We start from the raw sequence: 20,427 nt of genomic DNA on the forward strand, positions 1-20,427 counted from the left end.
CCCGGCTCCGCGCTGCCGGCTCTCCGGCCCCGCCGCAGCCGCCGCTCCGCCCCGGGTCAGAGGTCGGCGGGCGGGGCGGCGGCCATGGCGATGATGGCGGCCGGGACGGGCAAGCCCCGCCGGCGGCGCGCAGGTGAGCGCCGGGATCCCGCACCCCCGCCCGGCGCTTTGGGCTCTCCCTGTGCCCCCAGCCCGGCGCGGCGGCGGACTCGCCCAATCCGCGTGCCGAGGGGAGCGGCGGGGGCCGTGGCGGGCTCTGTGGCCTGTGCCGGGCCGCGTGGGTGGCCGTGCCGAGCGGTGCGCCGGGCCAGGCGAGGCCGGGACCCGCCGTCCCCTCGGGCTGTGAGGGGCCAGCCCGCCCCGGCCCGCTCGGAGCGCCGCGGACGGGCTGTGACGGCTGGTCAGAGCGCTGTGCCCTTCCTGAGCGCTGTGTCCTGGCTAGGGCAGCAGCCCGGTATCTCCCCTGCCTGTCGCCCTTGTACGGGAGCAGCTGCCGGGACACCCGTGTCGGAGGCCGGGTCAGGGCGGCGGTACCGGCTCGGTGTGAGGGGCCGGCGCCGTGCCCGGCCCGGGGCAGAGCCCTGCGGTGGGACAGAGCCCTTCAGAGGGACAGAGCCCCGCGGCGGGACAGAGCCCTTCAGAGGGACAGAGCCCCGCGGTGGGACAGAGCCCCGCGGTGGGACAGAGCCCCGCGGTGGGACAGAGCCCTGCGGTGGGACAGAGCCCCGCGGTGGGACAGAGCCCCGCGGTGGGACAGAGCCCTGCGGTGGGGCAGCTCTGGGGACGGCGGTGGGTGCCGGGGTACAGCCGGGCTGGAGAGACGGGGGGTGTAGCGGGCACAAAACTAGTATCAGAATTGTTTTTTCCCTTAGCTTTTTTTGTGAATACAGGACACAGTGAATGAGAGCGCGAGAAGAATTTGTCCTGTTTTCACACTTTTAAAAAGTGTGTCTGACTGGTTGCTGAATACCAGCTTACTGAAATCACAGCCACCAAAAGCAAGTTACTAAGCAATTATCTTGACTGTGCTTACAGTTTAGAGGTTTTAATATTTTCCAGGTTCCAGTATTTTCTGCTGTTAAGGAAGTACACTAATTTCTATATCTGAATATTTAATTTCTAGGAAGTAAGCATTCAGCTGCTCAGAAAAATGAAGATGCTGCTCAAAGGTATGATTTCTGAGGAACAGTATGTGTTGACATTTGTGTTGTTTTGCCTCACTATGAAATCGTAGTCTCTGCATTGCAGAGGCTTTGCTTTCTCAGAGTAGCAAAACTAACTTCAGTAAATCACCAGCATCAACATCATGTAGGCATGATTGGAGTGATGCTGTGTAACTTCTAACAGCATGTACATCTCAGCACTGTGTAATATACTAAAAGTTAGTAATCTAACATCTAAAATTGTATTTCTTTAGTCTGTAGTACTTGCTTTTTGCTATCTTGCTTCATTACATACCTGCCATTTATAATTATTTACATCAAAAAACACTTAAGAAGTGACATTTATTTTATTCCTTCCTTTACTTTGTAACTTCACACTCAGTCACGTCCTAGTTCTTTTTTTCTTCCCATTCTTCAGGTCTTACACACTCCGTAAATTGTCCCAGGTTCTTTGTCCAGCCAGTTCTGGATTTCCCTCTTGTGAGAAAATTTGGGGAGTGTGTTGCAATAAAGTAAGAGTAAATAATTTTCTTGACCAGCAAATAAAGCAAACCAATATAAAATATATAACCCTTTGTAGTTATAACAGAATTACTAGTCCACTTAGTTACTTGTTGCTTTGTTTGGCCAACATGGTGTGATGCAGAAAAATGCAAGCTGTATTTCAGAAAAAAATATAAAAATACAATTGGAAATTTGTTTATGGAAATCTGCCCTCTTTATCATTCAGTGTCTGTTCTGTTACAGGAAGGCAGCTCTGGAGGCTGCCCTGAGAAAGAAGATTGAATGTGAGAAAAAAGCATTGTCTATTGTGGAACAGCTCCTGGAAGAGGACATTACAGAAGAGTTCCTTCTAAATTGTGTAGGTGTTGCAAGTTTTTATATTGTTTTGTATCTTGGTGTGGTACCTTTTTTCTAAAGATTTTGGAACAATTTGCTGCAGTTTAAAATAGCCAAACCATTGATTGCTTCTTGTACCAGTCCTGAAAAAAAATTCCTTATTTTTAAGAGAAACAGTGAAAACATGCCCTAGCTTTGCAGGACTGTGTACATTAATGAATCCTCACTCTTTTATCACAGCCTTTGTTTATACCTCTGTGGTTCTGGACTCACAGATGAGTTGTAAAAATTCAGGTTTACATCATAGCATCTGTAAATTTAGACAGTCTCTATAATGCCCCAGTTATCTGGAAGCAGAGCTTTGCTAGAATGGTATGAGGATTACTCTTGCTAAGGTTGTAAATAGGTTGATTAATAGGTGTACAAAACATGTAAATAGAGGAAAATTACAGAAATGGGTGCCACACTAGAGGCAAAATTATGAAGGTCTTGTATATGTAAAAAATAAATGCCCATGTCTGTTTTCCTTCTCTGTTTACCCTTTTACCTTTTCTACTGTGTAGGTTCTCAGTGCTGTCTATTAAACTTAATCGATAACTGTTATAAAATTTAAGATATTTGTATGCTTAAGAGATGTTTTGAGTACAAAAACTGATAAGTTTTCCAGTATCTGTTGTGTAACTATTTTCTTGTCATTTTAGGGAAAATGTATTACTCCATCTCACTATAAAGATGTTGTTGATGAAAGGTCTATCATCAAACTGTGTGGTTATCCTTTATGCCAGAACAAACTGGAAAATGTAAGTTGCTTTTCCTTAACGCTGTTATCAAAAGAATCTTTTCACAATTTTTATTCTCTTGCTTTTTTTTTTTTTTTTTATTTTAAACTTAGAATATTAAGCACAGATTACTGTCAAATAACGAGCCAGGCATTATGTAATTCCATTTCAGTATAATCCTTCTGACGTGAAAGGTAAAATGTGATCAGTATACAGCAGTTATTGTATGACAGAATCAGTTCCTGTGTGATCAGAATCACAATCCATGCATTTGTTTTGACAGTGATAAAGATGAATGAGTTGTGGCTTCATGGCCTTCCTTTGTGAATGAAAAAACTTTGAAATCTTGTTCTTCTGTCAGTGTAGCAACAGATGTCTATGAGAAGGACTGAAGTGAAAAAACAATACAATGCAAGGATATTATTATGTGAATGCATATATCTCTGCTGTGAAAATGTGTGTCAGCTGTGTCAAGAGCAGTTACCCCTGTTTAGGTGTAGTGCATGAGAGCTTAAGTAGAACTCAGAGGTCAGTTAGATAACCTGTGATGTAATACCAGTGCTACATGTGAAAACAATCTAGTCAAGTACAAAACAATTTACTGTTTTGGATTTCATATATTTGCACAGATGTTCATTTCAGGACTGTTATAGTTTACATAAGTTCGTCTGGGTTTGTCTGGGTAGTGGTGGGGGTCTGGCAGTACAGTCTCACATGCATATAAATAGATCTGGATTAAGGAAGGACCTGTCTGTAATTGCTCAGCACTTACACGTGAGAAAAGCTTCTGCCATAGTAGCTCCATTGCTTTTTGTTCAGCACTGGTTTTCTTAGAGCTGTGGAGTTGCCTTTTACTGAGAAGGTGCAACATCAGAATTGAGAGAAGTGGTTGTAGTATGCAAATCAGTTAAAGTTAAATAGAATATATTGCACATACCCAAATATGTGAATTAAGAATGAAGTTTTCTCTGTAGTCATGTTGGAACTGACAGTCTTGCTGATGAAAGTATGTTGTTTTAGGTGCCAAAGCAGAAGTACAAAATTTCAACAAAAACGAACAGAGTTTATGATATCACTGAAAGAAAGGTATGGTAACAATTGTATTTCTAAGATGTCTCTAATGACAACATCAGAAATGTATTTTGTAACAGCATTCATGCAGTGGCTTGATTCAGAGGCAGATATGTTTGGTGTCCCTATGAAAATAATTTTCAGACTGTTTGAACATGGAAAGTTTTACTTGGATAGCTGTTTGAATGTGGCACAGCTGATCTGTTAAAGGCATTTGTGAAGAAGTGTTCTTTATTTTGCTCCAGCATAGTCAGTGAATTTTAGTAGGGTCACATCCTTTTCAATCACTGAAGTTTGCAGTAATGTAGTACAAGTTACATCTTATATATTTCTTAGTGTTCTTTTTTGGGGAACATTTAGGTTTCTTTTTTAAGGGCTTTTCAACATAAAACTTAACTGTTCACAAACCGTTTCTCTCTGGAAGCATATTCATACGTGGTTGCTTAAAAGTCATTGCCAGTTCACAGGATACACAGTCACCTACAGGGCTTAGACACTAAATTGTAAGATAAATGTTTCCAGTTACAGAACAATTTTTTTCAGTGTCATTAGTATGCATTCCTTTCCTGTGATTAAAACTCTGGATACACAAAATGTTAGGAATTGCTTTCTTGAGCAATCAGGCAAGACTCCAACTCCAGAAGTGGGATGCTTTGTCTTCTTCCCTTGTGATGCTAGTTTGCAAATCAATTTTTCAAAGATGCTGCAGATTTTTAAATGTTGTTCCAAGTATTGCAAAATACCAGGTTCTGTTGCTAACCAAAATTTTCATTATTAAACATCTGAATTTTACTGTATATCTTCCAAACTGTATGAACAGCATATTGGGTTATGGGTTGCTGTTTGAACTGTTAGGTTTGCTGGGGTTTTTTTTTTAATTATTGTTACATAGAATCCAACACCAGTTTGCTTCTCAGTGTGTAATAAAAGTGCAGAAAGCAGAAAAATGGCAAAGAAAGAAGCAGCTAAATATGGCTTGTGCAGAATGGGATAGACTTATTTGATAGGTTGGGTTTCTCAGGTGAACTAAAAACCTGGCCACAGGCTTGAGAAGAAACATGTATTGTTATTTAATTTTACAGTCATTAAAAGGAATTACTTTTGCACCTTTCTATGTATTAAAGCTGGCCTTAGCTGTGTTTTCTTGCTTTCTCTCATTGCCAGTGCTTTTGCAGCAACTTTTGCTATAGAGTGTCTAAATACTTTGAAGCTCAAATTTCCAAAAGTCCAGTGTGGATGAGAGAAGAAGAAAAGTAAGTATAATCTTATACATTCATTGCACCTTTTGATAATATTATCTCCCTGTAAATCTGCAGTGGTAATTAAGTAGCTGCAGCACATCAGAATGATTTGGCTGAAGCAGAGGTAGCTGATGTTAACACATTAGCTTAGCTTATTAACATTAGCTTATGGTTTTTTTTGTTTTAAGTGTTGTAGCTGTATGGATTTTAAGCAGTAATTGACATGGTTCAGTGCTGCCTGCATCTACTTAGTAGACATGACCATGTTAGTTTAGAGGGAAGACTAGTCAGATATAATAGTTAATTCCTATTAACTTTAAAATGGACTGACTAGGATTGAATTTTTACAAACTGTGTAATGTACAGGATGAAATAATCTTACTCTGTTACAAGAGATTTTCTAATTTTAGCACAGCACTTGGCAATGATCTTAAGCTTAGACCATGAATGCTTGCATCTGAAAGCAGTCCACAACATGAAGAGGTTATTTATCCAGTCTAAATTTCTGATCACCCATTTCTTGTTCTTCCTGCAATACACATTTTGGAAGAGTGTATGCAGTCTATGTTCCCAGCTTAGGAAACACAGGCTTGCAAATAATGAATGGAGCCAGTGGGTGTCACTGTTGAACAATAAAGACTTGCACAGAGAATGCTCAGCAAATTTACTCAGCTTTCATTCTCCAAGACACTACTTCTCATAGTCTCCTGGTTTTCAACAAAAGAAACTAGCTGCAGTTATATGTGTCATATGAAAGATATGATCAATGAGAGAAGAGCTTTAGAGCAGCTTCATCAGATCTGAGGTATTCTAGTAGGTAAAACTAGACTTTTCGTTAAAAGTTTAGGTTTACCAGTGCTTTTGAGGTATTGTTTTGCTGTCTTTAAGAAAAATATTTCTAAAATCTCCCTTTACCCTTCACATCAAAAGTGTATAGTTCTGTTATGCCTGATACAGTAATTATTTATTCTGGTGGGGAGGCGGTATTTTCAGCAAACAAATAAACAAACTCCCAGGTAGTTCTTGGCTAGCTACACCTCTGCACAACCACATACATGTGCACACACCAATACACACTGACACAGTAGAATATCTGAAATTTCTTTGACAGAAAAGACTACAACCTCCACTTAAAACTCCAAAGAAGAGTTATAGGGACCTAATAATTTAAATCACTCTGTGTTATCATCTTTAGTTTCCAAACTCAGTTTATTGATGAGTGGTGCAGCTTTCCTGCGAGGTCTTTTGCATACTGAAAGGTGTTAGTGCACTGACCTGCATTTAGTGCCTGCTTAAAAGGTTTTCTTCCAGTTATAGGATACATGAGATTTTTAACATTTGGTATTGGATAAGAGGAATAGGACTGTGATGCTGCCTCACAACTGAATTGAAGTAAATTAATTGCAAGTAGAGCTTTGGAAAGAAACTCGTCAGAATTTCTTTAGTAATATTTTTAGTTTCTGGAAACCTTTGAAAATCAATTTCTTTAAAAAATATAACTTGATAGCCGAATTTTTAACAAAATAAAATTTAAGATAACTAAAAAATATCCTGACTATTTATATTTTTACATTAATTGGAACATTTTCCTATAAATAGCTCTGGATTGTCTTTACTGTAGGAACGTTATGATCTATGAGGATCTTGGTATGTTCACTTGTTTGAAGAGGAGACCAAGAGTGATCTGAAAGCAGTGTACAACTAGTTGAAAAAAGTTAGATTACAGAGCCAAACTATTCTTGGTTGATGGCCACAGATAATCACATGAATGGTTCAGGTTGGATGTTTGGAAAAATACTGTACTAAGGTTATGGTGGAATGAAACAGGAAAATTTTGAATGGTGGAATGGAAAATTTTGAAATCTCTGTCTTTGGAGGTTTTCAAGACTTAAATTTCATGAATCTGTGGCTGACCTAAGCTAGTGCTGGTGACAGTTGCATTTCAAGCAGGAGATCAGACTAGAGCCTTGCAGAGGTCCTGTCTGACAAACCTGTGTGTGACTGGTGACTGGGTTAAATTCTGTTCACTGTCACACCATAGTAGTGCAGGCACACGAGTTAACTCTCCCTGAACACATGCACAAACCTGCTCTTGCTAGCCTTGCTTTGAACAGAGGGTGTTGGACTAGAAGATCCTCAGATGTCCCTTCCAGACTCAACTATTTTTGCATTTATGTGTATTTCAAGAGAATATATTTTACAGGAAAATGATCGTTCTGTTTTCTTTTTCCAGACCACCAGACATAGAGCTGCTGAAGGAGGGACGGAGGTACAATGAACAATTTTTTCTTTGTTAGATGCACCTACAGTAGAAATTTTAGGAGATGAAAAGGGAATCTTTGATTTGTTGTGTTATAAAAAAGACCTTACTAGAACCTATGCAAACATTGGGGGTTTTTTGTGATTCTAACCCAGCATATTTGATCTGTATGATTTAGTGTACAGCTGCTCTTGGATTGTGTGTCTTAATTGAGCCTGTTGAAATCTGAAACAAATACACTGTTTGTACTTTGAATATTTTATGCCATCTATTCTTTATAAAGAAAATTGTGCCAATTATATGTGATGACAGCTTCTGTACTTCTTAATCTAAAAGATCTATATCTGGCAAAACGAAATCACACTACTCTGTCATCTCACTGTGTATTGTGCAGCTTTCTGTTTGTTTTCTTTTGCAATGCGTTGCCATTAGGTGGCAAACTTACATATGCTGAAACAGCTGAGCTGTGTCCCTGATTTAAGGGTACTATGTTCCTATATATGTTAGCTTGCCTGTCTTCATTTTAAAATTGCACTACTCATGATGCTAAGTCTGACATTGTACTGCTGTCTTTAATAGTATCTTGTTCGTACTGTTCTTTCCTAACTACTAATAATCAGCTGAGAACTCACTTTTCTAAATACTCTCTGTACTTGTCATTTTGATTGTAGAGTATTACAACTCTTAGAGTTCAAGAAGACTTTTAGAAGAGCACTTAGGATTCTTAAAGCAAAAAATTACACTTCTGCCATAAGGGGAGAAATCCTTTGTTTACCATTCTTACATGAGAATGAAAAGCTATTGCAGGTAAAAGCCATTTCTTATTTCCCTGATGACTTGTATTTTCTATTGTAGTGGACAGTCTGGAGAAGAGGTGAAACTACGTGATGAAGTAATTAAAGCATCTGACATTGAAAATCCTAGGATATCTTCAGATCCGTGTGAATCTGGTTCTCATGACACAGCCAGTGACAGCAGTTCTGATACTGAACAAGGATTTATTTCTTCTGTCCTACCAGGAAGTCAGTCAAGTTCAGCCAATTTTGCACAACAATTGCACAGAAAAAGCATCCTCAAAAAGAAACATGCTCAGAAAGTTCATGCCAGCCCTAAAACTGAAGATGCAGATGTGGTAGAAGCCACTGAACAACTCTCCCGTTGTAAATTAGACACTCGGGAAGAAGGAGATGCTTGCTCTGTTCATAATGAAGTAACTGCACCACCTTCAAACAATACTGCTCCTGGGAAATCAAGTGCTTCAGAAATCTTTGGATCACAGATAGTTTTTCTAGGTGTGAACAAAAGAGGAGCAGAACATCTGAAAAGAACACTAGCTAACTCAACAGAACATAAAAACCCTGAACTGAGGCATCCAGTTAATTCCAAAGGCAGTTTATTGGAAGTGCTTAGGCAGACACTTATGGAATGGAGAACTGAGGAAACTTTAAAATTTCTCTATGGCCCAAACTATACTTCTTTCTGCTCATCAGAGTGCACAGCATCTGTCAACCAGGAGACTGAGGAACTTGATGAGGATGACTTAGATGCAGCTGATGATCTCAACACTGTTGCTGTAGGGAAGTCTGAAAACAGTTTGAACTACTCTTTACCTTTCACAAGCTCAGGTGGAATAGTTAAGCCTGTGCCTAGTTATGAAAAGTTAAAAGAAGAAACAGAGTTCCTAGAACTCCGAGTCAGAGAGTTCTATAAAGGAAGGTGCATCTTGGCTGAAGAGGCAGCAACACAAGCGCAAGCAGGGGAACATCCAAGCAAAGACAAAGTAAGTGTCAGGTGGAACAGTGTGGAAGTTGTTTGAAGCTGGAATAGACCTTCAAAGAACAGCACTTTGTTTCTGCTATCATAAGTGGAAAAGTGTCTCAGGGAGAAAGAGAAAATTCTAGTAGCTGCATATACTGTATGTTGCATCAGATTTTACAAGTGTCTGCCCATTAAAAAGTAGTTTTGGGGTTCTTTTTTTAATAGAGACATAAGAGTTATTTAATGTTTAAATATTTATTGATAATCTGTGACTTTTTTGATGTACTAGTGTATTAAACACTAAATTATGGCTGTTAAAGTTTCTTGTCTAATACAGGATGATCAACAGGAAGATTTCACCTTCCCACTTGTTGATTCAAATGCACAAATGCAGATTAGGAAGCGAATCGTCCTTGAAAAACTGAGAAAAGCGTAAGTACCCTTTGGTGAATGTCAGTCTGAAGTTGATGCTCATTCATCATTGCTTTAAGTAACAAATACACTGTCCAAGGATGGGCCTGGCTCTTCTAGGTGGCCCTAGTCATAACTCAAGCCCATTACTGCCCTAAAGGACTTACTTATTTCTGCAACAGTCAGCTGTAGTACAGTTGCAGGTGTCAGTTTGCACAGTCTGTAGGTACCAACTGCTTAAGTTCAGACTGAAAAACTTGGAATTGATTGAGAGGAGTGCAAATATTTGTCTTGTATATTAAGCATACTGTTACTTGTAAACAAATCATTGTAATTGTTTAAACATAGGTCTTACAAAGAGAGTTTCTAAAGCATGTTTGGATGGCTGGTATCAGTATGCCCCTAGCTACAATCACTAAAGGCCCTCAGAATTGGATCTTAAAACTTTCTAAACATCAGACCTTCTTCACATACATAAAAAGGTTTTACACACACTTACACAAAAGAAATTAAGGCGTTTCTGATGTAGCTGTTTATTAAATTATTAAATTGTCAAAGCTGGGAGGACCTGAAAAATATTCTCCTTGTCAAGGCAGTGCAGATAAATGAGTGTTTGAAGGTCATGATTCTTTTGGGTTTTGGTAGGGGTATTTACTTTTATGTCATTGTAGTTTGTGTTACCCACCAAACTAGGTTTTGCAGAAGGTTTTTTTTTTTTTTTTAACTTAAAAACCTCACAACCAACCTTCCCATCCCAGCCAAAATAAAAAGAAAATCCTTTCTGTTTTTCTCTACCTGCACCATGTGTGGATAGGCCACAAACATGGAATCAAACCAGCCCCCAAGTGTCTTGTCTGTAAGTGTCAATTGTTTTAAATTCCCTGAGCTGATGCAGTTGTCCTGTCACAATCAAGAGATAATTCTTCATTGTGATAAAGCAATGAATATGCCCAGCATCATAAGAGTCCTGTGTTTAGTTTCTGTAAAACATGCAGTTTTCCAGAATACTGATGCACTATGTGTTATGTGCAAATAAATGCAAATCACTGGATATTCAAATGCCAGAGAATTTTAACTATTAAACAAATAAATTGAGGCAAATGTTTAATCCCATATGTGAAAAATAAAGGATATTATTTCCATCATCTGGGAATCTCGACAACTAGTTAAAGACCATGTGCAGTTTTTGTGGTCTGTTTTTATGCACAGATAAGTAAGGAGGACACCTGTCTTTTTCTCTCTTTTGAAATTTTCTGATAACTATCATCTGGATTTCAGCTATCAAGCTCACAGTGGACTGACATTTCTGTTGCATCTGTGTGAGTCTGAGGTTAGCAGGTATACTATGTGTGAATACCTCATTTAGACATGCAGTTTCCTTTTGTATTGTTATTTTTGAGCCAAGTAAATAGAAGCCTTCAAAAAAATTATAAGAGCTGTAGTTCTAATCCTTGTAATTGCAAGAATATTTTTTCAGAACTGAAAGTGTAGCAATAGATGAAATTACTAAGTATATGTATGTAGAAGAACTATATTTAAACTTCACATTCACACTGAACTAGAGCTTATTTTTAATAACAGGCAGTTGTGAACTGAAGATGTCGGCCCAAACAGTGTACAGAGGGAGCTGAAAGGAAAACTACAGGCCTGATCTGCTGCACAAAAGTCAATCTTTTTTCCTTTTTACTAACTTTGATAAGCTTTGGTGGAAGTCCTACTTGAGAAAAAACGAGAAAGAGAGGAAAATGTATATTGACTGGTGTCTTTTGCCTTCTAGATTGTCTGCAGTTTTGGGCCCTCTTCAGATCGCTTCAGGTGATGTGCACACAGAGCTAAAAAATCTTGTCAAAACTTTCCGGTGAGTATTGGTCTTTACTTAGAGATTCTTATAAATTGATGAATTAAACATGCTGTTAAATGATTTGTGATTTGGCCACAGAGAGGGCCCTAGTGCAGATCTGTCCTTCTCTAGCTGTGTGTTCATGTAGGTAATGTTGCATTCCCTGTGGACTGACAAGTCAGCCCTTTCCCTGCTCCTGACAGTGGCTAGGTCACCAGGAGTATTTGTAGATTCTTAAAAACTAGGCCAGTGGTCTCTGGAGGATGCTGGTGAGTATTTTAAAGGTTCTGCTACCTCGTCACCTCCTATTAAGCGTGAGTTTCTGAGATCTGTCCCTTTCTTTTGCTGTGGCTCCCTGCAACTGGGCTAAAGGGTTTTAATCTGATTAATATTTTTTACCACTAACTTCTAGAGTCAGTCAGTTGGATCTGTCTTGTTCCTGATTTAAAAGGGAAGTAGATCTAGTGGGCACTTATATCACCACAGGTGAAGCTTCTGCTTCAGTCAGTAGAACTAAAGACAGTATTTGGAAACAGTGAGATAAAAAAGGAGTGAAAACAGAATGGTAACTTCTCTGAGCATTTTTAGGTTTTCTTTGGGAGTCAGCTCTCAAAACCTGGACCTAGAGTGTCCTGCATCCTCAAGTATTGTCAGAAAAAGAGCAACAGCAGTTGCTAACTGTGTGTACATTGTCACTCTTGAAATGTCCTTCCCACATGCTTAGTCTGCATTTACATGTAAATTTTCAAAAATTCATTCATGTAGCATTTGCCACAAGGAATCTAGACTTTGGTGAATAGAAACCCAGCTCTGCCCAATTCCTTATGATTTGTCCCATGTCTGGAATGATGCCACTAAAACACAGATGTCTCTGTGCAAGATTTCTTACTGTGGAAGATTCTCTCTTTCTTTCTGTTAACTGTGCATGATCTCTTTTAAATAAAACCATTGATACTATTTGAATTTGCTTCTGTGATTGCAGTCTTTTAAGTTCTGATTCACCTTTTAACACCACCACTGAAACCAGCAAAAATATTTTTGTATATAGTGTATGAGATACCAATTGTTTGAGTAAGATCTTTGTGTCTTAAAACAGTTTTGTTGCTCTGCAGTTTAAATGCTTAATAGTCACGTTAGCTTATGGATTGATAAAACTGGAGAAACTACATTTGGTGTCTTTCAAAATACTTTTTATGATTGATTACCTAGGAAGGCCTGGATTACCTAGGAAGGCTCAAAAACAGAGCTTCTATTTTAAATAATTTTTCCTATTGAAAGACAATGGGGCATGAATATAAAGTTTTCAGTGGTTTATAGTAAATGAGGCTAGAAACCAAAGTAGACTTCTAAAACACATACATGTATATGTATGTATATACACACACACTTGTGGGTTTACAGAATAGAACCAAATCCAGTTTATTTGGATTTTAACCCAATACCTGGTTCATGTAGAAGTAATTCATCTTAATTTAAAGGTCTCCCCTAATCGTTTTTGATCTCTTAGATAACACTTTGTGAGTTTATTTTTGTGTCTTTTTTGTTAGAAAGTAAATTGAAGGTAATGGTAGCAACTTCTTGGGATTCTTTATTGTGAAGATTCCGGATCAGTTGCTTAGAAATTCAGGATTCTAGGTGTGGAGTGGTTAAAGACAATTGTGGGTACTATACAAGAATTTTAACAGCCTTATATATTTCAAAATAACTGGAGTTTTGTTGTCACTGATAGCAAAATAATACAAAAATACAAGAAACAGAAAAGCCTTTGGGCCCCTTTTCTGTGTTGCATTACTGATGTAGAAGTCTGTTGGTACACAAGAGCTAGCTCATGGATATTAAGATGAAAGCATAGACTTCAATCTCCAGTTTGGTATGTAGGTTTATTTAATATTAGTAGTCTCTTAAGTTTTGGATTGAATGCTTTGGCAGGGAGACTTGGGATAAATTTTAAACTGTATTTGTATTTACAGGGTATAGAAATCCAAATGTTACTTTCTTTCTAATGCAGTTCAAATGCTTAATGACAATGGAGGAGCATTGATAAATGCTTGTGCTCTTTCCTGCTTTTTGTACTGAAGATATTTCAGGCTGAAGAGCTTGCCAAAGAGGGCAGTAGATAAAACACATGGCTGTAGTAGAGCTTAGCTGAAGAAGGGTAAAAGAGCATGTGGTGAACTAAGCAACAACGATTTTCAGCTCCATTGGTTTTTAAAGGAACACTTGCAGTTCAGCCTCCTTTGGGCAGCATTTTATTCAATCACCACTGCTAAGAAACACACTAGAGAGATCTCAAGAGACATTTTAGAATGGTTAGAGCTCTTCCCAAATAAAGTCCCTCCGTGCCTGTAAGCTTTTGTTACGAAAACTGAGATGTCAAATAATTCTCCAGAGTGTGTTAGGGCACTTAGTTAAAAGATCAAGAGAAAATTAGCTTCTTATATATAAATTGAGGATAAATGATTTTGAATGTATGATTAGGGTTTTTTAAGGCGTAATACTTTGTTTTGAAAATAGGATCCCATCTGTATTTTATGGTTGCAAGTATTTTAATTCCCATTATGGAGCTTATCATTGACATAGAACTCTACGAATGAATCAGATGTGAGATATGTTCAAGACTTCTTATTACAACTTGGTTTTATCATGTGTCCAAGACAGTCTTTTAGCTTTTAAGTATGTATCATGAATATATGTTTTCTGGTATATACACTTATTAATATCTATTTTACCTATTACCCTTGTTCAGTGGAATTTTAAGTTCTGGGTTTCAAGTCAATCAGTAGTACTTGGTCATAGACAAAGTTCTGTGTGGAAATAGGGGAGGATCAGGATGTTTATGACTTTTTCTCAAGCAATTGCATTTCTCTCAAAGCCTAAAGTTAAATAGTAACTTATTTTTGCTGGTTGTCATCAATCAAAATGATATTACAGAATGTAAATGTGTTGCTGTTTTCCAGGAGATAGAAAAGCTGTGTTTTATGGTTAAATTGGCCTAGCTGAAAACTAAAGAAAAACAATATCTACTTCAGTATTTGCCTGTGCAGCTCTAGGTTAGTTAAACCTCACTCATCTTAGTGCAAGTTTTGGAAAAAATACAGGTGTAGCTGAGGTCCCCTAAAGTCACAACTTTGCATCCTAATCCCACGAAGTCAGTTTCCTGATTTGTGGAATGGGCAGATTCTTGAACTGCAGTTATATGTGCCCAAACCTGGGAATCTGGATGTAGGGAAGAAAGGCTGTTGTGTTTGCAAAGATGCTGGGTTTACTGGTTTTATTTTCTCTGGATTCCAACAATTTCCCTATTGAGAATTCCCTTGCTTTACAGGCTGGGCACTACTCAGTTATCAGGAGGTTATTTGAGATGGAATTTTTATGCATCTTACTCTTTAGTCCTTTATCCTGGAAGCTTCTGCCACTTGGATCCATGTGCTCAGTCAGGCTCCCCGACAGGGTGGAAACCACGTGGGTCCTGCTGGGTGGCTGCAGTTTGTCTTGCTGGAGAGAACCACAAGACCCACAAACCAGCAACTAAACAACCCACACAGCTATTTGGGATCATCCAACTTTCCTAGCTTGTGTATCCTGCCCTACACATGCCAAGAAAGTGGGCACGTTCTGTTTTGGAAAGTTGCATATTGTTTTCTTTCTCCAGGTAGGTGAGGGAGAATTTGGCCAAACTCTTTAACAGAAAAGATTTCACTGCAAAACTCAAATCACACATACAAAGTTTTGTACAGTTTATACAGTTGTATTTCCACATTATATTTTTAGGACAGAAATCTAGTGACCTCTTTCATGGATTGTTCTGAAGTAGCAGTTTTGGCTAGCAGGAAGACAAAGAATTACTGAACCATTTTTACAGACGCCCTGCAGTTCCCTGTTTTCTGAAAGCTTTGCTTTTCAGAGGACTTGGTGTTGACACAGAGCTTGTTTGAAAGTGACTGCCCTTCCACTGCTCCTTATTATTTAAGACTTCACACCTGTAGGTTGCTTGCTTTACTCTGATCTCTCTGAAATGTTTTTTTTCCAGCTGCACAAGTGTTTTAGGACAGGTGTTGTACTGAGAGGTTACTCAGTTGCAGAAGCCTGACTGTTGATGCAGTGCAGTGACTGTAGTACATCAGCAGATCCTTACTGCTGTGTCCTGCTGGTTATTTGTGTCTTTTGACTACCTCCTTCAGAAATAGCATATTGATGGCAATGACTGGTGTTCAGACCTTGCCAATCAATACTAACATTGAATAAGAGTTAATTGACACAAATAACTGCATCTCTCAGATTGTGTACAAGAATGACACCTTCCTGTGCTCTAATCAATAATAACTCCTTGTAAAGCATTGAAATAAAGCTACTTTCTCTATTTGACAGAGTTTCCCCAGGTGGCTTGGAGCTGTCTCTTTCATTGTGTCTCATCATAACAGATTAACTGGAATGTTACATATGAATTGCCTGTCAAGATGATTCCATCAGGCATTTCTTGGTAGTGTTTATCACTGTCATCAGTGTTGAGTCAAGATGTTCAGCCTTTGTTTTGTCTCTTACTCTGTAGCCAGAAAAATTTAACAGTTTACCGGGTACAAACTTTGTTGCCAGCTAAACCATTAGCTATTTCAAATAATAATTGCTAAAATGAACCTTTTAATAACAAATATAATCAGTATTTGCCAGAATTGTTGGTTCTGCTTTGATGTGACAATTCCTGTGTATGTAGTGCAAAACATTGGTTTTCCGTTCATAATTGAACAAAACTCAGATTGTTGCGACACTACTTGAGTAATTACTGCTTCAGTATCTTATTTTGGTTTGAAGACCTGGAGATTTGAGGAGAAAAATGGGATAATGTTGCTTAGATCATTACAAATTTATTTTATTAATTTTAATACCTTTCTGAAATAGAGAAATGCAAACAAATACTATAAAAGATCTTACTGATAATTACATTTTTAATGACCATTTTGAATATAATTCTGGGGAATTACTTATCAGAATTTGAATTTCAACAATGACAAGTACAAATACTTCTGCTTTCTCAAATTTTAGCCTTTCTTTGGTTTTTTGGGTAACTATATACTTGCCCAAAGTAACTTTTTTTCAAGTAGTCTTACTGAGGAAGAAAACCCTGGATTTGAATTTGTTGCCAGATTGGATCTTGCTGAAAATGAACTATTTTCACCAGTGCCTGTAGGAATGGGTATGAGTGACAGGGTATCTTCGTTCTGGATCTGAATTTGTAAAAGGTCATGCAAGGGAAACTGAAAGCAAGAAGGAAGCAAACATAGGGAGGCACTTGCCCCTCAGTTTATCTGTTGGATGATGCCATCTTTCTGAATACAGTTAATTCTGCTGGCTCTTTTGGGTGCCTGTGTAGCCACAGCTTCATTTTTGACTGTGACTTTTCCATGAAATTTCTTGTTTTGAACACCAAGGGTCATTCCTAAATTGAGACAGCGATTCACAGATGAATTGTTTTAACACAGATTAGTACTTGACTTAAAGCAGATCTGGTTTTTTAGTCAGTTCAGCTGATATTCAGTGCAGCAGCACTTTAGTTGAACACCCATGTGGTTCTTTATTCACACCTCATTTATATTTATATGGCTCTTATATTTGCTCTGGCTCTCATTGCATAAGTTAGAATTCTGTATTTCCATTTTAAAAACAAGAGTCATCAGTGGATTGTTACTGCCACCTTATAAAATTCCGTCTGTGTCCACATCAGCTTTTACAGCAAATCTGGATCTGAAGCCAGCAGGAGGGAAACTAAGTGTAAGAAGGTTCATCTTTTCACAAACTCATGTGCAGTTCTGGAGAATTTCCCAGTGGGAATGAGTGGGAGCTGGGCCCTCACAGCAGCCAGGACTATTTGTGAGCAACTTAAAAGAAATAGCTTCTGTTCAGTCTTCCCCATCCCACTTTCATATAAAAAAGGAGACGTTGGAAATTCTGCAGTTCTTCCATTAGAGGATGTCAGAAGCTTGAGAGCTGGTGCATTGCTCAGATACAGCTGTAATTGCTTCTTTATAACTCAGTGTATTAATGGTAGACTTAACATTCAGCTGTTAAAATCTGCTTACCTTTACTCTGAAATGTACTGATATTTTTAAAATTATTTTTCAGGTTAACAAACAGAAACATTATTCACAAAATGCCTGAATGGACTCTCATTGCTATTGTTTTGTTATCTGTGTAAGTACCCTTAAATGTCAAATATTTTTACTTGCAACTGTCTTATTAGCCTACTGGAACAAGATGTAATTTTCAGGTAAAAGAAAAGAAAGATTTCATGGAACTAACTGTGGAATCAACAAATGCTTATTCCATGCAAATGAACGAAATTTTCTTGACAAAACAGAATTGTCCTTCTTGCATCAAATGTTATCAATGTACAAATTTATGTTAAAAAAAGAAAAGCAATGCTTTAGGGGATTTTAAAGAGGCCTTGCAGGGTGAAGTAGGAATATAATTCACCCTCTTCCATTTGCTGCTGACATACATTCTTGCCCACTCTGACATTAGGACAAAATGACATGTATATTGCATTATTTGGATTTGGCATAATTGTTAGGCTTTTAATTTCTCATTTTGCTTCTAATTTCTCAAAAGGTTTCACTTTTATGATTAAACTCAAATTATTTCTATAAAGATATGTGTGTTCTAAATAGGTATAAGTATACTAGCAAACTTCTTTTAGAGGGGAGATTTCTCTTAGCAGGAGAATTTTTCCCAAGGAATACTGGGACCCAGTATTTATTTTATTTTTATGAGGATTAGCTTTGTTGGTTAAGATTACAATACTACAGTGCCTCCTTAGCTTTGTTTTACTTACTGTAGAATTAAATTCTTTACAAAGATTTCCCTAAGGGGAAGCCTGATTGTATTACAGTGTATTTCAATAAACTTCTACACAGAAGCATGATCTAAAAAAGCTGTATTCATATGCATCGAGTTCCTTAATTTGTATTTTGCAAATTCATATACATTTCTGAAGTTAGAGACGCAAACTTTGCACTGTGTTACAGACACAAATTTGTATTAAAAGGTGAACTGATGTTAATGTTTAAGAAATCACTAGTGGTTTCACAGTGTCAGGCTCTGCCTTCCATTAGGGTTAAACCATCAACTTTGTATGTCTTAAGCTTCAATTACAAGATTGCAAAAATCTTTATTCCGGAGTCTGTTCATTACTGTGCTCCTGCTGCTGCTTTTTTTGGGCTTCCTGGGTCACTGGAGCTTGTAGGACAGAGAGGTACTTACACACATTCACAGGTCAGGAAGTATTGTGGGCCAGGCTCATGGCATGCCCAGCACTGCACTTACTTTCCTTGATATTACTTGAGTCTGACACATTGTTCTGGCTCCGGTGTCCCAGGGAAGACGGTACCAGCAGGCATTAGAGCAGGCTTCAGCGAGCCTTACATCTGTGTCACCCAGCCAGAGCCCGCTCAAATGATTCATTAAATCAGAACACAGAAAGTAACTTTACTTGAATGCCTTGGCATAAATTTTTTATCAACTATAAGAACAAATCTTTTGTCATTTTTACTATATATTCTTATGGTTGAATTGGTAATTTGTGAAACAGATCTTATGAATTTTTCAAGTCGTTTCTGTACATTTAAGGAAATGGTGTCTCTTTTTGATCAGAAGTTAAAGTATGTAGCTGGTCTCTGCATATGATGAGCTGTAAATGTTTACATAAGTAATGATTGTTTTACAGCTGCTTTAAAATGTTATACAAGTAGAAGGCAGTCCTGGTAGCAGTCAGTTTAAGCAGAGAACCAAGTCTCTTTTTACCTTTACTTACTAAAGCTCCATCCCTAAGGAAATAAATTATATTTGATCATAAAAAAGTGTAGATTTTATTTATTGTGTTAGTGAAATCATAAATAAAATATTTGCTGATTTCTACTTACTGTAAGGTTCTTGCAAGCTCATGATCTTGAGATTTTTAACAGCTTCTCTCAGCTGCCTCTTAGGAGAGAATGTGGAAGAATATAGATGGGATAGAATGAGTGTTAAGATTCCTCTAATAAGATGATGCATGTTGCTTTATTTCCAGAAGGACTGAAGTAGAAAACTTAATTATTTGGAAATTCTAATCAAGCTTGAGTATTTAGTGGAAGCCAGGACTGGGCAGGGAAAGGCTGCTGAGGACCTGGACAACCCCTCACAGGTCCTCACTCTGGCCCTTTCTCACCTCCTGCAGTCTGCTAAGGAACCTTCCATATATTGCTAATAATTCTCATATAAAGAATTACACCCTATTTAAGTCTTCTTCCTTAATTGTACTGAGACATTATGCTCATTGTAGCACATCTAATGTTATTTAGATCATAGAGTTGTGTGGGGCCTGAGTCAGAGTGGGTCTTTAGTAGCTTCAGTCACACTTTCACATTTATTCACAGTTCTTGACCTGGTTTCAGGCATAGGACGACCATTTTACTGCCAACACTAACCAGTAAAGCTGCATAAGCAACAACCTGGTAGAGGATAATGCTTCCTCTTCCCAGGTGGGTGCCAGACCATACTACAGGTGTCCATCCCATTGCAGAAGGCAGAGTGAGCATGGGTTCAAGGTATACCTCAAAAAATCTAAGACTTCAAATATTTTTTGTTTTTTTATTAAAGGGGGCAGGTTTGTTGTTTCAAGTAGCAACTGTTGGACTTTGCTTGCACTCTATTTTGTGCATCAGTGTTGTGGCTCACCACTTCCTTCTCAAACATATATGGCTAGTGAGTGCTGAGGACTTGATGTACTTAACTTCACACTGCACTTTCAGAGTGCCCCAACCCTTTTTGTGATAAGGTACTGGACAGAATAACTGTAGCATTACTGCTGTATTGATTTCTAGTGTATTATCATACGATCATGCTCTCCTCCCTTTTGTCTGAGTGTGCATATTAACTCTCTGTAGGATACACCAGGATGGATATCATTAATGTCTAATTTTGGTCCTTAAATTAGACCCTCGGCACACTTCACAGTCTGCAGGTCCTTGAAAAGCTGCTGAAAGTACTTATATGCCCTTGAGTCTACTGACTACTAAAGAAACCTGAGCTCCTC

The 20,427-nt window shown here is 38.4% G+C and overlaps 1 protein-coding gene across 3 annotated transcripts in view; it reads left to right on the top strand.

Annotated features, from left to right (window-relative positions):
- Positions 1–73: 73 nt before the first annotated feature.
- RPAP2 (RNA polymerase II associated protein 2) overlaps positions 74–20,427 on the top strand; it is a 40,654-nt gene continuing 20,300 nt past the window's right edge. For all 3 annotated transcript variants that reach the window (XM_083867597.1, XM_083867598.1, XM_083867596.1), the window contains exons 1-11: positions 74–133; positions 1,124–1,169; positions 1,911–2,025; positions 2,705–2,803; positions 3,803–3,868; positions 5,018–5,106; positions 7,328–7,363; positions 8,210–9,134; positions 9,450–9,544; positions 11,301–11,381; positions 17,481–17,549. In XM_083867597.1, the coding sequence (XP_083723723.1) occupies positions 85–133; positions 1,124–1,169; positions 1,911–2,025; positions 2,705–2,803; positions 3,803–3,868; positions 5,018–5,106; positions 7,328–7,363; positions 8,210–9,134; positions 9,450–9,544; positions 11,301–11,381; positions 17,481–17,549 (1,670 nt within the window). In that variant the 5' untranslated portion in view covers positions 74–84. The remainder of the gene's footprint in view (positions 134–1,123; positions 1,170–1,910; positions 2,026–2,704; positions 2,804–3,802; positions 3,869–5,017; positions 5,107–7,327; positions 7,364–8,209; positions 9,135–9,449; positions 9,545–11,300; positions 11,382–17,480; positions 17,550–20,427) is intronic.

The sequence above is a fragment of the Zosterops lateralis genome, assembly GCF_965231275.1.
Source record: "Zosterops lateralis genome assembly, chromosome: 9".
Classification (NCBI taxonomy): Eukaryota; Metazoa; Chordata; class Aves; order Passeriformes; family Zosteropidae; genus Zosterops; species Zosterops lateralis.